This window comes from Mirounga leonina, unplaced genomic scaffold (genome assembly GCF_011800145.1).
Source record: "Mirounga leonina isolate KUSES-001 unplaced genomic scaffold, KU_Mleo_1.0 Mir_154, whole genome shotgun sequence".
In the NCBI taxonomy this organism is placed as follows: domain Eukaryota; kingdom Metazoa; phylum Chordata; class Mammalia; order Carnivora; family Phocidae; genus Mirounga; species Mirounga leonina.
Window position 1 is genome coordinate 25183584 of NW_023270389.1, and position 16159 is coordinate 25199742.

Genomic DNA, 16159 nt, shown 5'->3' on the forward strand with positions numbered 1-16159 from the left:
CACGTGCACACACACATATATATACACGTGCGCAGCTCGGAAAGGGAGGACTCAGAAGAGGCTGTGCACAGGGCCCGACAGAGCTCCAGGCTGCAGCCTCGGTGGCCAGGCCAGAGGTCGCCACCCAGGTACGAGCGGATGCAGTCAGGAGGACCTGTGAGTGCGGGAGAGCTGGAGATGGTCTGTGTGTCCACACAGGTAGGGGCAGGAACGAAAGAGTGGGTTTCGACCTATGCCACCGGGGGCTCGAACCTGGGCTCTTTCCCTTTTTAGATCCCTTGTCATGGATCGGAATGGGGCGGCGGAAGGAACCCGGAGAAAGCCCCGTTGGCCAGCATACAGACTGAGGGCGAGAGATGTGCCAGCCTCGTTCCCTTCAACCACAGACGTTCTACAGGAAGGAGAGAGGGATCTTCCAAAGGCCCTCGAGAGTCGTGATGTGTAGAAAGGGCGGGACCAAACGTCGGAGAGCTTTACGGGGCTCCTGACACTGGAGGAGAACAGTAACCCAGACGGGTGTCTCTGGAGTCCCTGTGGTCCTTCTTGGTCAGCAAGATCTTGGATTATGTGGAACATGGCCTTGGACTCTCTGAGGGGACTTGGGGTCTACAGCCCCAGGGTCCCAAGTAGAGAGGAGAGGTATGAACCCCTCATCTCCCTCTCCTGGGCTAGGTGGGACCCAAAGAAGGTAACTCCTCCTTGACCCCCTACCCTCAAAGGTTCAGACACCAGAAGAATCCAGTTCTTTTGGCTTCTCAGCACTAAATTGTCTTTGAGGCTTGATCTCCATGTAATACGGAAGACATTAATTATCTAGTGCCTACGAGCTGGGAGCTACTTTATCAAAGCCACGGCACTGTCTGAAACCATAGCCTGTGGACAGGAGAGTGGCACTAATCTTCAAACGTAATCATTTTTCACGAGTCCCAGCAGTCTGATTACCCCATTTCCCAGCAAAGATTTAATAGTGGAGTACTAGCATGAAGCCTTATATTTCAAAGACTTTACAAGTGTGGCTCCTGTATATTTTATTAGCATTCAAGGGGGCACTGTCACCAACTCACTTGTCAAAAATAAATGAATAGAGTACGTTGGTGATGCATTTATTCATTATCTATTTGACATGTGACTGAGTCTGCAGGGCTGGGAGGTGATAAAAGATCTCCTGGTCTTCACTTCAAAGAAGTGCCTTCTCTACTACAACCTTGTCAGTTGCCGGTTGCCCCAGGTGAATATGATTCATGTTAGGTGAGGGGCCAAGAAAGAGACTCCACTGATGGCGCCATGGGGCATTCTCTGTGGGAAGGGCAGAACACAGGCTTCTTTACTTATCTGCCTGGGGTCTCCATTGTACTGGTGGCTTTTAGCCACCCCAAATCCCAGCTCCTTGGAATCTCATGGTTCTTGCGAGTGGGAATGAACTAGGAGAACTCATGATTTGGGAACTTGAGCTTCTTCCTCCTCAGCTCTGGGGCCTGGAAATAGCCAGAGAATTTGGGTTTAAACAGTTTGGCCACCAATACAATACTGCCCCAAATCTGACGGTCTCAAAGGTAGTGGAGATTGGGGCACTGCTAGAAAAGGTGAAGTGATGGGGAAGCAAAAGACTTAGAGATGAGAGCTGGGGGAAGGCAGTGCCATGTACAGAGACCTAGATATCGACCGCTAAAGAAAATGTTCAAAGAGAAAGACCAGGAAGGAGGGCTATCAATTGCTATAAAGAACAGAAAGTGTGAGAGGAAGTATGGATTGTTCTGCCGAGTCCTGGAATGGGAGAATTAGGGGTTATCCCTTGAAATCTGAAAGAAACAAGTTAAGGACAAATAAAAAGTCCCATTTCACCCTGAAAAAAGTAAACTTAGGAAATGTGGTCCTAAGGCATAAGACATGATAAAGATGAACGATCATTTAAAAAATCATGGATGACAGAGCCACTCTGCTGCATTAAGGGAAGTGAGGACGTTTGAGGGGTGTCCCCAGGCTCTAAGGATAAGTTCAGGGGTACGGGCAGGTCCTCCACGGTATCTTGGGCAGTTAGAAGTTGCACGTGAGAGTCCATGGGGTTAGTCCTATGTGGCAGCAAAGCCGACCTCTCGAGAGGGCAAGTAACTCTGCTGGGGAGCAAGATCCACTCCCTTCTTCATCCTTTGTGCATCTCCTCTGTGACCTCACAGCATTCATGGGGACACAGAGCCCTGTTATAAGGTAAAGATGCCTCCCTGTGGCCCCGAAGAACACCCATCACCAAACTACTGGTGGCAGCTTCTAATAGCCTGCCAGGCTTCCTCCTCAGCCAACGTCTTCCTAAAGCCCATATTGTTTAAATTCTAGATATTGTATCTTTAAAGCAAATTGGTGTTTTCAAGGCTTGAAGAACATGGTGTCAGTTATGTGTCCCCTTAGGGCTCATGTATCTCCATGTAACTGAATTCAAGATGATACTCACACGTGCATCAAGCCTCCATCCTCACTGAGGTGCTGAGAAGTGAGGCCCCGGAAGGTAAAGGGACTTGCCCAGGACACAGTGGGGGCCTACCACCCTACAGCTGCCGGCGGAGGGTTCTGGGTGCTTCCTGCCTGCCCTGTCAGCTGCATCATGCTGACTCTACAGCTGGCCTGTGGGCTCTGCAAGCTAGAGGCCCTCCCCTGGATGGTAATGAAAGTGTTTGATGCTTGGTTCTTAGAAGTATGGCTGGATTCCTGAGGGGTTGTCCTCATGCTGGAAGAACCGAGCTTCCCGGCCTGGCTGCAGAATGGAGGAACAGCACATTTTGTGGGCTTAGCAGGCCAGCCTAGAATCATTTCTTACCAGGGGCCCCGAGAAAGGCTGTGATTCTCCCTCCATGTGTGCATCTGGGGGTGTGGGGAATGCAAATGGGGAGAGGGACAGAGCACCCTCAAGCATTATGGGTCTCCCTAGCAATGCTCTTTCCTGGAAGCTCTTCTTTAAAAAAAAGGGGGAGGGCTGTAAATGTGCTTTGTTGGGAGAGGGGTGAGGGAAGAGCAGGGCTCTGGGAACAGAGCTGCCCGGCGGGGCCGACCACTCCCCTCTCCTCTATGTTGCAGGGCTGGAAGTGACATGGCCAGGGCGGGAAGCCCTCTCAGGCCAACTATCCAGGGTCAGGCCCCTGCCCTTGCCCACGCTCTCTCCCTTCCGGAGTGCTCAGCCCCGAGCCGCTGCTCCGCATGGAGGTGGAGGCAGCCCTCCCATCCGGGACCCAGGGGTCCTGCCTGAGGAGGGTGGGCCTCTGTCATCAAGGATCTGAGGCTAGAGCACGGCTGTGGAGCCATTGAGGGCCACCCAAGGTGGAGAGCGCCTAGGGGGTGCTCTGTGCCCCCAGGCTCCCAGACTGAGAATCCCTGTGCGCTCTCCAGGTAGAAACAACGGGAGGTGTCGGCCAACGGCACCCCAGACCCGCCCTCGTACGCGGGGGGCCTCCGGCGGAGGGACGGGGCGCAGGGACAGTGGGCAGTACCGGATTCGGGCATCTTAGTCCCGGAGGTGGTGGTGGGAGGCCTCTCCGTGGTGGTGGCGGCAGTGGTTGTAGTCGTGGCGACGGTAGTGGTGGCCACGGTGGTAGGTGCGACACTTGGGATGGTGGGGACTGTTGTGGCTTCGGTGGTGGCAGCGGGGGCGCCTGTGGCACCCACCGTGGTCGGGGGCGACGTGGGAGGAGCTGGGAGGGAAATGTAAAACAGCCGCGTCCGGTCGGTCCGGGCGTCCCCCAGCCTGGACTCGCGGCCCCACGTGCAAGGCAGGCAGCCCCGGGGAGGCGATGGGGCTCAGGGACCAGAAGCCTCCCCCAGCGTGACGGACCGGGTCGGACGGGTCACAGTGAGAGAACACAGCCATGGGCCAGGAAGAGAATGAAGCCCTGTGTGTGTTTCATTTTCTTCTCATGGTCTGTGTGGCTCGAAGCACCCAGCATGCACCCCGCCCAGAGTGAGGATGAGGATGGGGAAGGACCCACCCCGAATCGCTCAGGCCCCAGGGACGGCATGGGGTCCCCGACCAGCACCACCCAGACACAGGCCAGTTAGCAGCGCCTGGGTCTGGCCCTGGAGCTCCCGCCTTGGAGGGGGGCAGGTGGTGGCTGTGTCCTGCAGGAGCACTGGAGAGACTCCCATTCCCAGCCATTCCCTCCAAAAGTACCCTTTCTCACAGCTGTTTGAGTTCTAGCACCCCCAAACCCAACGACAGAGCGAGAAGAGTCCCCACTCTGTGGGTCAGCCTCCCAGAGGGGTCTGTGTCTCCTGTCTCACTGTCTGCCCGTCCCCAGGCTCTCATCTCTTGTCCATGGCCCTGCCTCTCCTCCCTTCTTCCCTGCCCGGTGATGCTCCTTCCTGCAATTACCCCACTCCACCCTAACTCCTCTCTTCCGAGGACATCTGGGCTCCAGGAGCCCCAAGTCCTTTCCCTTCACGTTAAGACGTTGGATGGGCACTCATGCAGTCACAGCGTACTCTGTGCTCAGTAGCTGGAGAAATCCCAGGACGCAAGTGACACACATTTGTGGGCCTTTTTGTTGCATAAGTCTTCAGGGAGATTCGTTAAAATCTGTGCCCTCTCTCACATTCTCGTCTCCCACCCAAAGCTACCCGGGGTGTCAGTCAGCCCTGCGGGGCTAAGTCTATCCGTGTGACACTGTCCCCACAGGCCCGATTTCCTTCTACAAAAGGGTCGTGGAAGCTAACCGAGGGTGGCCCTACTACTCTCTAGTTCCATTATTACCAAAAGCCGAGAGGATGAGAAAGATGGGGGCAAATCTGAGAGAGGCAGAGCCCCTCTTCCCTTGCCATCTCCTGTCATCTGATCATGGTCCACTTTATGGGGCAGAAGGCAGGGACGTTAAGACATAAGAAGATACTTGTAAACCCCTGAGGAATAGCCACATCCCAGCCCCATCTCAAAGCTCCAGAAGTTTAGGAAGATAAGATCCCCACCGCCCAGAAGGGGGCCAGGGCAGGGAGGGAGCCAGAGAGCTTTCTCAGGGGGGGAATGAAGAGATCCGAGGCCTTTTCAGTAAGAGCCTGACCAACAAAGTCCCTTTCATTCCCCTGGGTCTCCAATATTACAAGTCCCCACAGAGAAGGAGGGAGTGTTCTGGGATCCCAGCCACTTCCCTAGTTGCAAGATCAGAGGCGGTACTAGACCCTGAGGGTGCTGACCACAGAAGTCACACTGGGTAGCCAGCTCTGTCCCACGCATTCCAAACATTCCTGCGCAGGGTCAAAGCAGACCGCGCTCTAGTCCCTATGCCCCAGTCAATGCAGACATCAGGAAGGTGTGGGGTGGGGACAACTCTCCCTGTCAAAGTCACTGTTCAAGGATGTATTAGTCCAAGGTGGCCCCAGGCCTGGAAAGCCCAGTGCTACAAAAGCTCCACACGAGGGAATCCACCTATCCCATTCACCAAGACAGACAGACAAACACACAGAAAAGCCAGAGAGACCCACAGGGCAAAGGTCAGCTCTCTCCCAGGCCTGGCCCCTTGCAGCTCCCTTGGCCACGGACACACATGGGCTTTTCCCATGCTGCTCTGTGCTGCAGGAAGGACTCTGGAGAGGCTACCTGTGGGCAGGACCTGCTCTGACTTGGCTCCTTAACAATGGTGTATTTTCTAATCATTTCTGGCAAGTCCAATGTTCACAGGGCCCTCCTTTTCTAAGACTATTTAAAAGGCATCATCAAAAAGCTTTGGGGGGGGGAGACTCTTTTTGAGTTAAAACCATCCCGCTCTGTGTAGTGCACACCTGGGCAGTGGTGTTACATTTCGTGGGCCCCCAGAATCAGTGGCATTTCCCCCCAAAGCTATACACGCTCTCACATGCCCCTTGGTTCTCGTAAAGCAGAGACGCACACACTGCACTCCCACAGGCCCACAGCTAGGCTCACACACACTTCTCTGCGCATTCCAGCAAGCAGCCCTGGGAACAGAGATGCTAAGAGAGGCTAGGTCAGGGTGACTTACTGTACTTACAGTAAGAGGGGAACAGGAGGCAAGGAGTGGCTTCCCAAGTGTCCTCCCATTGGAGTCACTATGGAGCTGGCAGCCTCAGCTGGCTGAGGTCACAGATGGAAAACCAATGCTCTCTCTGACCCACTCATTAGCTGTGTCTGTTGTCCCATGGCTGGACAGGGCAAGAGAGACAGGGAGGGCAGAGGCGAGACGGAAAAGCTCTGAGTCAGGGGAGTGAGTTGTTGGAGGCTCACGTAGGCGAGAGGGGAAGGCAGGTTTCCATGGGGAAACTGTCCGGTGCTCAGGTCAAAGGGGACCCAGAGGATTTCATCCCCTGGGGCGGGGTTTGGGTAGAGGACAGAAGGGGACAAAGGGCTTAGAGACAGAGAGGCCCACAGGCTGGACAGGCACGTCGCTGAGCTCGGATGTCATCTCCAATTAAAGCAGGAATTATGGGCTGGAGAACCACCCTGGTCAATGATCGATGGAGAGCACCAGCCTGGCAACTGAGAGGAAGCCGGGGGTGCGGGGGTGCGGGGGTGCGGGGGTGGGGGTGGGGCAGGGTGGGCCTAGAGCTGGAAGCACCTACCCAAGAGCCATGTCAGCCTAATGGGTTACCTCATGCACAATGAAAGGCACCCCAGCCGTGGCTGAGGGTTTGCCACCAGAGTTTCGGGGAACACCACAGAAGAGATGGAGAAAATTGAGGAGAGAGGACTTGTCTTATTCATCTTCCTGACCCCAGAACTTGCCACGGAGCTGCCCAGCAAACATGTGCCGATCTGAGTCACAGAGGAGGCCAGCAGTTTCCAGACATTCCAAGGTGGAAGGTTCAGTCCAAAAACGGCCACATGGCGCATGGACTACCCTGGCCAAACCACAGATGGCCAGGCCAGATGGGCAGCCATCCTGAGAGGCTACAGACACGGGTGTGCGAGAGGGATTATTTTCAGCGGGTTAAATGTGAACAGAGTAGTGTTGGGAAAAAACACCCAGGCTCGGGGAAGAGGAGAGGGAAGGGAGCAGTGGGCTGGACAACAGACCCACATCAGAAATGTCGGACCTGGGCTCCATTGCTTGGCACCTGCAGATTGTGCAGAAGGTTCTAGAGCATTTACAGCTGAGAAGAGCCGAAGCCACGAGCACATCTCATTTACAAAGACGTACACCGTACCTCTACCACCATGTCACAGGGAAGCTGGCGCCAAGGAAGCACATTTGATGGAGGGTCAGAGACCGTGCACGCATGGTCATGCCATGATGGGCCTGGATCTTTTCTAAATGGGCGGCAGAAGGTGGGGAGCTTGGAATGATCACCTCTCCCTCGCAGGTGCCACTCATGAGAGGGGCAGCCCAGGCTGGCTCAGATGCTCGCTGAGCAAGGCAGACTCCCTGCTACCCGACCCACCTGCCTTGGGTCCCAGGGTGCCAGAAAGGGGGAGGCAGGCTGGGAGCTGCTTGACCAATGAACTTCCGGAGGATTCTCTTGGTGTCCTGTATCTCTACCTTCTATGTTTACTAAGCCTGCTTAGGCTACCCTGAGCACCTGCTAGAATAGTTCCAGAAGAAACCCTCGTGCCAAGTTGCATCGGAAAGCCAGGGCAGCCCCCAGAGTACAAGGATGGCTTTCTCCACGGTTCCCAGGCCCAGGACATCTCTCTACCTCATATGCCAGCGGAGGTATTCGGGCCCTGTGGGGAGGCACTGGGACCCACCAGCCTGGGTGATGATGTGGAGGGGGGATGGAGAGCTGGAGGGGTGGGGACAGGGAAGGATGATGACTGTGCACCACCCACAGATCTGGCAACACAAACACAAATTGAAGGAAGCAGGGTGTGCAACAGAAATAGAATCAACCTAAAATGGGGGTAGGAGGAAACCAGATCAGGCAGTTATCTTCATAAGCCAATCCCCCGGTTCCTTACCTGCTTCTCAGTCCTCCCTGCTGCCTAGAGCTTCAGGAGGCTCTAGTGATCCCCTGCCCCCTAGCCTTTGCTCTGCCAGGGTGCGCCTTGCCCTCAGCGTCAGAGGAGGACAGGGGAAGGAGCCCTGGGGTTCCCTGCATAGCACCTCCAGCTTGAGGATAGGCCTCCTGCGGTGACACACCCTTTGGTGTCCTCAAACCCACAACATGAGGGCTTGAGAGGACTGTGATCAGCAGGCCATTTCCTAAGCCGGGACCTGTCCACCCACTCCTCACTTCTGCTATGCATTTACCTCCCAGACCCCGAGAGTGGAGGCTGTTCATGCTGAAGACTCTGAGGAGCTGCGTTTCTAAGGGGCGAGGGAACAATCAGCCCATGGTGCCCACTAAGACTCCAGGTCCTGGAGCACCTGGCCCTATCCAAGGACAAGATCACTCACGGTCACTGACCAGAACCCATGGTAGATGGCAGAGCTGGTGCTGGGCCCCCATGCAGCATGCATGGTCAACATGCACAGTGTTGCACAGTGTGCTCACCCATAGGTCACCCTTTCAGGGGATGGCAGCCTGACCAGAAGACAGGAGCAGCTGCCTCCACTCACGGTACAGGATTCCTTCAAGAGACATGGCCGGCCACCCAAGGGCTGCAGACCCTCATCTCTCCGAGATGTCAAAACTAGGCAAGGGCCCAGGTCAGTCCGGGGAAGGAATCACTCAGCTTCCAAGAAAGCTGCAGGTGCAGAGGCTAGGTCTGGAGCCCATGTGTGTGGGGGGGCCCCTCCTAAGCCATCCGAGGGGGGCCAAGAGTATGTGAAGGGAAGAGGGGGAGGGTTTGAGCTCCTCTGGTCCCGTCCTCCGCAAACATCCCTCTTGACAGTCTGGCTTCCTAACCCCTGAAAGGGTAAGTCTGGAGCATGCTTTCATCCCAAGCTTCTCCCTCCTTCTCCACCCTGGCTGGGCTGGGCTCCACCTGCATTGTCCCATGCCATGCCCATTACCTCTGCTGCTGGTACGGTACCTGCAGTTGGAGTAGCTTCAGAACACAGCGCCCAAGATGGCCAGAGAGAGGGAGAAAGGATGAGAGAGGGAAGACAAAACAGAACACAGGTGAAACCACAGGACAAGCAAGCAGAGAAGCGTCTGGCTCAAACCTGACCCAGACAGGGTGGCCAGGTGCTGGCTACTGCCCCGAGGATGCTGACTGGTGTCCAGGGTTCGTGGTCAACTCCATGGGGGATCTGGTATGTTCCTACAGAAAATTTTCCACCCGGATCTCGGAGACCTTTCTAATACACTCTGATTCTACCTCCACTCAAAGACTATCATCTAAGGGGTGGCCATAGGGACGGTCTACCTAGAGTGCTTTTGTTTCCAGGTCTTTCCCCAAGAGTGTGCCCTTCCATAGCCAGGCTGATCTTTATGAGCAGGTTGGGTGACCTTTCAGGATGCCAAGAATTGAGGGCATAAGGTGTAGGTGGCATAGGAGGACATCAAGCCCAGTCAAAAGAATGGTTCCTGTATCTTTGGGGGAAGATGGTGAGTAGTGTTGGGGTGGATGGAGGAGGGGCAAGTGTATTTCGTGAATCCTCTCCCACACCATCTCGGCCTTGGAAGGCCCGGGAGCTGTCACAGATGGCAAGCCTGAGGCCCCTGCCTGGAGGGTCTGCTGCCCAGTTTTTTCCCACCAGCTGTACTCTATGAAATAAGAAACCCAGCTGTGGATTGGGAGCCCTAAAAAGAATTCCTGAATTTACTGCAAACCCCTAAATGGAGAAGAAAGTCTCCCTTTGTCCTCTTGTCCCCTAGGGCCCCAGAACGTACCCTGTGGTGGTCACCAGGGCTGGACAATGGGGTATTTGTTGATCTGATGTTCTGTATTGGGCTGGGGATGGGGAGGGACAAGAGGCTCTCTTTATGTCTCTCCTTATAGAATTAAGGAATCGGAAAGTGCACTATCCCCTGTCTGGCCAGGCTTTTGGTAAGAGGCATATCAGCCACTTACCCAAAGTTCCCCAGCCCTAATAAACTGCCCGAATGCCCAGGGGGGTTGATGAGCACACAAGGAGGGGAGCTTATTGTGTGGCTCACGTCTGGTTTACAAGACCAGAGAAGGAAGGACCGTTAGCCTTTCTCTAGTTTTTGCCTGTCCCCACTCCCGCCTGCCTCAGCACCGGCCTGCCGGCCCTCGGGGGCTGGGGGAGGCAGGGCTGGGGAGGGGATGCAGTGCAGCTCCGAAGCTGAGCTGGGAGCCCCGGCAGCAGGCCTGGCAGCCCCAGTGAAGGAAGCCCTGAAGCTCTCCTGGGGTGGGGAGGAGGTGCTCGGGAGGTCCAATCTGGGCCAGGGTCTGGCCATCGGACCTCAGCCTTCTGGGACAAGCACCGCACTGAGTAACCTGTTATCTGCTTCTAGAATCCCAGTTCACACTGCCTCTTCCCTTGCAGAACGGACCCCTCCTCTGCCCAGCCTCTGCCCAGCCACTGCACCTGCCTCAGCTAAACCTAACATTGCTCATGTTGAACAGCAAGGAGATACTCTTGTGGAGGTCTCCCCTTCTAGACCTTATCCCTCGTTTTGGGCGCAGCGTCCAGCACCTCATGTTGCAGGTGCTCAGGAAATGGCTGTTGAATACACCACTGCTCCTCCGAAGAGGCAGGGGGCCCCCTCCTTCGGTAGGGGGCCTGCCAATATCTAGACTTCTAAACCTGATATCCTGGAGCTTCTGGGCGCCAGCACGGGTACGAGTGGGCCTGGAGTCCCCCCTAGTGGACTTCTCAGGCAGGTGCACTCCGGTGGGGACGCTCTGTGGCTGGGAAGATGCCAGGAGCCAAGAGCTGAGCGCATTTGCTCTTGGGGAAGCTGGCTTGGTCAGTGGCTGTTTCCCAACACCCCCCTCCCCACGGCCTGACACCCCACCAGCTCAGGCTGCAAGCAGGGACGACACCTCCGGCTCTGCACATGATCCTGGCAGGTAGCCTCAATCAAGGCTGCTTCCCTCCCTCCTTGGCTCCATGTGTCCTTGGGAGAAGGGGGATCCCAGAGCCCTCCTCAGGCACCCTTAGTAACCCTGCTGCCCCTCTCGATGGGCGAACGCTGCTGCAATTCTCTGAAGTTCATTAGCACGTTTACCTCGCACATGCCTTCCCTCATGTCATCTCTACTATGGACTTAGGCTCTCTTTCCTATCCCCACCACGCGCCCCAGGAGGACAGATGATAGATGTTAGGTAGCTGGGCAAGTCAAGGCAAAGTGGCGATCAGGTCTGACTGCAATCGTCTAAGAAGATCTGAGTTTTCCGGATACATCGTCAGCACCTACCTCTCAGCATAGGAGGTGGGTTCTCTTGTATCCTACTGGGGGGCTGGAGGACCTGCAGCCTTATTTTCTCTCCATCCCAGAAGGCCGTCCGGCCAGAAGGCCAGGTCAGGGTGTTTCTCTAGGCATTGGAATTAGCTGGGACCTTCCACCCCCAAGGCGCTGTGATGCACCTACCTTCGTTCGGGGGTGCCGGTGACTCCTCTGTGACTGCTTCCCCAGAGCCCACCTGCGTCCTGGCACTGAGGGTAAAGCGGTAGCGCGACACGGGGTCTGCTCTTTGCACCGTGAACTTGGTCTGATTGGGAGAGAAGTTTTCCACTATCTGCTTTCCTAATTTGGTTCCATTAACTGGGGAGAGATAGGTAAGTGAAATTGAACTTCAGCAACACTGACCATGGTGGGTTATATAATCTGCAGCTGGAAGGAGAAAGCCTTCCAGTGGAGCCTGCCCCAGGACCTTAGTGACCCGGGGGATTGGAGACTGGGGTTCAAGGGCAGAGACCTGGGCAAGAACTTTCCAGCTCTTCAATGACACACCAGTGTTAAGGTTTTTTCACTGATCTCATTATCTCCAGCTCACTGCAAAGTTATGTGGCTGATTCTGAAAGATTTAGTTTATAATCCCCAGGCCTTTCCAACAAGGACAAAAGTTTTGAGGTCCTTTCTTCCTTTCAAACAGAACTAGGGCAAAACCACTAGAGCTTTTGATCATTAATGCCTCCTTCATAAAAGGCCTGTTCAGTATACCTCAAAGGGGGACAGTCAGGTCCAGAGATCATTCAGAACAGCATATAAGGACACAGTTGGCTATTAGAATCGTCAAAAACACAACACCTGGCCCTTTGAGCTTCCCAACAAGGTACAACATCGCCTACTTTAGAGGCTTTTCAAATGTAATGACATTCATGTCGCAGGGTGACACTAAGCTCTTTCGGTGAGGTCTTCCCTACCCAGGCTCCTGACCATGTCATTCTAGATACAGCCGCCTTACCATAAATGACACCTTATTTAGCGTCCCTGAGTGTTGTGTGGATTCCCTTGCATGTAGTCTACCCCATCGGATGAGGTGCAGAACTGTCTTTCCTAGACTCACTTGTACGTGTTGGAGACTCTAAGATCCTCAAGGGGCCGGGGTTGAATCCCTCATTAGATCAGAAGTTCCCTGTCTCATGAACCAACTAGAAGCTCCCTGCAGAAGGAGCTACATCAGGTGAGCAGGGGGGCTGGGTCTCACCTGCCTCCCCTAATCCTCTGGGGAACTTTCTCTGTGGCACCTCCATCATTCTGCACCCATAGGCTTTCTACCTCGATTCCTTAGTGAAATGGTGAGAATGGGGTTTCTGAATCCCGGATTAAGAGAAAGAAGGGAAGAACGTACAGGCCACGTATTTGAGAGTATATCCAATCAGGATCCCATTGGGGTGTTCTGGATGATCCCATTCCAGGTTGATTGTCTCCAGGTTGGGCTGCCGGACTCGGAAACGCCTGGGGGCACTGGGTACTTGGGGAAGGAGGAGAGGGCAGGGGAAAAGAAGGGGAGGGCAGAGGCAGGATGAGGAAACACAAAAAAACAAAGCACAAGTATGAAGGCACTGACCTCGGGGCAAGCCCCATGCTGGACAGCTGCTAAGCCAGAACCCAGGAGAACCACAGGAGGGCCGGAGCCCTTTGCCCCATCCAGGATGCTGTTCCCCCCACCCTGTTTAGGACAAGCATGGCTCAGACTCCGTTTAAATGGGGAAGAAGTCAGTCAGGTTTTCCTTTAGCAACTACCGTGGATTCAGCACACGGTAGGCTCTGCCCCTGCAAAGATGCCTTCGAGCCAGCAGGGAACCAAACAGAGCTGTGGGCACAGAGGATGTGGTTCCCAGTCCTCAGGCGAGGAGTCTCAGCCTGGGCCCAGCAGCAGGCCCAGGCTTCCGAGCTGAGAATGCGGGGTTCAGGGGTGAGGAGAAAGAAGCCCAAGATGGGGCTCATGGACAGGGCACCAGGAGCGGGGGTGATGGGGAGAGGCTGGAGGTGAAAAGCAAAATGAGGGGGCGGGACAGATAGGAATAAAGAAAACAAGAGGGAAGAACAAAGAAGGAGGAAGAGAAGAAAAAGGGGGGGCGGAAAAGAGGTTAAGAAGGGAGGGAGGAAAAACAGAAGAGGGCAAAGCAAACGCAAACGCAGAGCTGATAAAGGAGGACGAGCTGATAAAGGAGGATGTGAACTTCACAAGTGTCTGCCTCCCAGGCCCAGGGGGACCTGGAACAAGCAGCAGGCAGAGCGCCCCCTGCAGGGCCACCGCGCACACAGGCCAGCTGTCCCGACAGAAGCTTCTGGATCACAGTGCAGAGAGAATTCTGAATGAAGGTCCTGGGTGCTGGGGAACAAGCCAGGTGCTTCTGGTGGTCAGGGTGACCGTGCTTCGGCCTCCAGAGGTGGGGGTGGCCCGGGCTCCCGCAGTGCCCTTGGCAGGGGGTGGGGGGAGAGGATGTCAGTCTGCTAGTCCATCTGGAATTTTGTCAGCAGGTGGCCCAGGTCTTCTCTTGAGACACAACGTCCAGTCAGGGCAGGCCACCCCGGTGATGGAGCACTCTGGGAATGGCAGGAGCTGCTCGGCTCGCAGGACTTCAGCGCCTTGGGGTCACGCAGAGGTCACCTTGTGCTGTCGGGCCCAGGCCCGCTGGGGCTGCTCTGGACCCACCTGGCTGTGCTGCCCTTGTCCTGCCCCACCCCGAAGAGCTGCAGGTCAGACCTACCTCCTTCCGGGGTGGTGAACTCCTTGGTTTCACCGCGAGGCCCATCGCCTCTCCCATTGACCACAACCATCTCCAGCTTGTAGTTACTGTAGGGGAAGAGGCGGGACACCACGCCCCGGGGGCGGTCACCAGGGAAGCTGGCTTGCTGCCTCTTCTGAGACACCCACAGGTTCTTCAGCAAGCTGCTCTCCCTCCAGTAGTAAGCCTTCGGGACAGAGGCGGGCCGGTGAGGGGACGGGCAGGCGGGGCTGGGTTAGTTGTTAGTGCCGGTGGTGGTGACTGGTCTTCGCTTTGCTTGCCACAGCCTCCAAGTCCCGAATGCCCTCAGCAGCCCCGCCTAGGGCTGGGGGAGCAGCCCAAGAGGCCCCGTTCATTAGCCCCTAGCGAGGACCAACTGACGTCAAACAGGAAACAGGGGCTTGGGGTTTGATCATTTTCTGAGCCACATGAGCTCTCTGGGAAATAGGCAAGTTGGCCAAAGTTACTGATGGAGTGGACACTTATTTCCAAGGTGGGAACAAGGGTCCAGGCATGGAAAGCTCTCTTCTGGGCTCAAAGGCCACATCGCCTTGAGTTGGATTAGTATGGTTTAGATCGGCAGTAGGCAGGAGTTGAAAAGGAACAGGTTACCCTCAGAAGTCTGAATAGGGGAGTTGATTTAATCCTTTGAAGTCAAATGATTTCTTTTAAAATTGTTTGAAGACCTTTAGAATGGGCCAGACACATGTCCAGGTCAGTGGACACCAGGCTGCCTGGTGGCAAGAGCTTGGATGGGATGGCCTTCAGAAGGTGGTGGTGTTAGGGGTAGAGTTGAGAGAGTTTGCGACACAAGGAATGGTTAGCAGTATGTAAGAAGGCCCAGGTCAGGCTGCCACACCAGCGTCACCTGGGCCTCCAAAGGCAAAGGAAGACGGAAGTCAATACTTAAGAAGGGGACCCCTTAAGAAGCAGACCCAGTGGGAGCTTTAGCCAGAAAAATCTCCGGGCAAGTAGGTTAAGGGTGCAAGTGCTGGGGAAGAGCTCATTCAAGTGTATACATCTTCTTGCCTTCCCTCTCCTACCTACCGAATTCACGCCCCCAAAGAGACCGATCCCTTCCATTCTGCCCACAATTGTCCATCAGCCAACTCTCAATGACCTCTAAGTCACAGAACCTGCAGTATCCCATGCTTACAGCAGCCGTCACCTCCCAGACAAGTTTTAAATGAAGCTACGTGTAAGGGAGAGCCTAGCGTGGCCTGGTTTTCTCTCCCCCTTGCCCGCCTCAGCTCCCCCTTGCCGAGAGGAGAGATACGTGAGCAGAAACTGCCCACAGGCAGGGAGACCAGGAGAAGCCAAGGGCCTCGATAATCCATACGCCAGGTAATCCGGAGTTGGCTGTGACAACAGGGAAGATGTTTACACCTTTTGGTGGCTCTGCCTGTTAGTGAAGGTTTCATGAAACCAGACTGGGTGAGGCAAGCAGCCCAGTGGGGGCCATTAAGAGAGGGGAGGGGTGTAGCTCAGTGGTTCCTCAACACTGCTCCTAAGATCCCTGTGTGTCTACTCACACATGAATTATGAGCATAACGTGCCATATGGAGCATCAACCCACCGCCCTCCGTGTGATTCTACTGCTGAGTAGAATCTCTCAGCATATCTGTTGCAGAACACACCTGCATATATACAAATAATTTTTTTTCTGGGTGTATTTTTGGACAGCTAGTACTAGACATCATCTTCTTGAATCTACTCTGGATCCAACAACTATTCCTAGGACCCCTTCCAAGTAGCCTATGGCCCGCATCTGCTACCCCCTTGCCCTGGTTAGCAAGCTGGGTGGTTAGGCGAGGCTGAGAGCTGGTTTCCTCACTCGGTACTCTCTGAGTTGGCCCTGCACCGTGTCGGGGTAGACGCGGTTCCACTGAAGGCTGATGGCTGTGCTGTTCAGGACTCGGATTTTAACGTCAGTGGGTGCAGCCCTGGGATCTGCAATGTGTTGGGACAGAGAGCTAGTTAAGCAAGCAGGGCTGGCCCCTGGACTCTAGGGTCTCTTCAGACTTGTTCTCTGCTGGCTGGTGCCTCTACCCCACTCTGGACACGGGGTACTCCATGAGGGCAGGGGCTAGGACTGTTCCAGGAGATTGCCCTTGGGGGGATGGGGGAAGGCCAGGACAAAAAGGAGGCCATCTGGGTGGAAGGGATCTGCCTACATGTTTAGAGGGCAATTATTTGCT

General features: G+C 55.1%; 1 protein-coding gene across 8 annotated transcripts in view; it reads right to left on the reverse strand.

Moving 5' to 3' along the window:
• NFASC (neurofascin) overlaps positions 1-16159 on the reverse strand; it is a 181656-nt gene that overhangs the window by 19917 nt on the left and 145580 nt on the right. For 3 of the 8 annotated variants that reach the window (XM_035010237.1, XM_035010235.1, XM_035010234.1), the window contains 2 exons: positions 12578-12700; positions 11374-11547 (listed from right to left, as the gene is read on the reverse strand). The exons of 1 other annotated variant lie outside the window; for it this stretch is intronic. In XM_035010237.1, the coding sequence (XP_034866128.1) occupies positions 11374-11547; positions 12578-12700 (297 nt within the window). Of the gene's footprint in view, positions 1-3476; positions 3678-8902; positions 8918-11373; positions 11548-12577; positions 12701-13943; positions 14149-15795; positions 15912-16159 lie in introns of all 8 variants that reach the window. 4 more of the 8 variants (XM_035010233.1, XM_035010231.1, XM_035010230.1 and 1 more) reach the window with 3 other exon arrangements.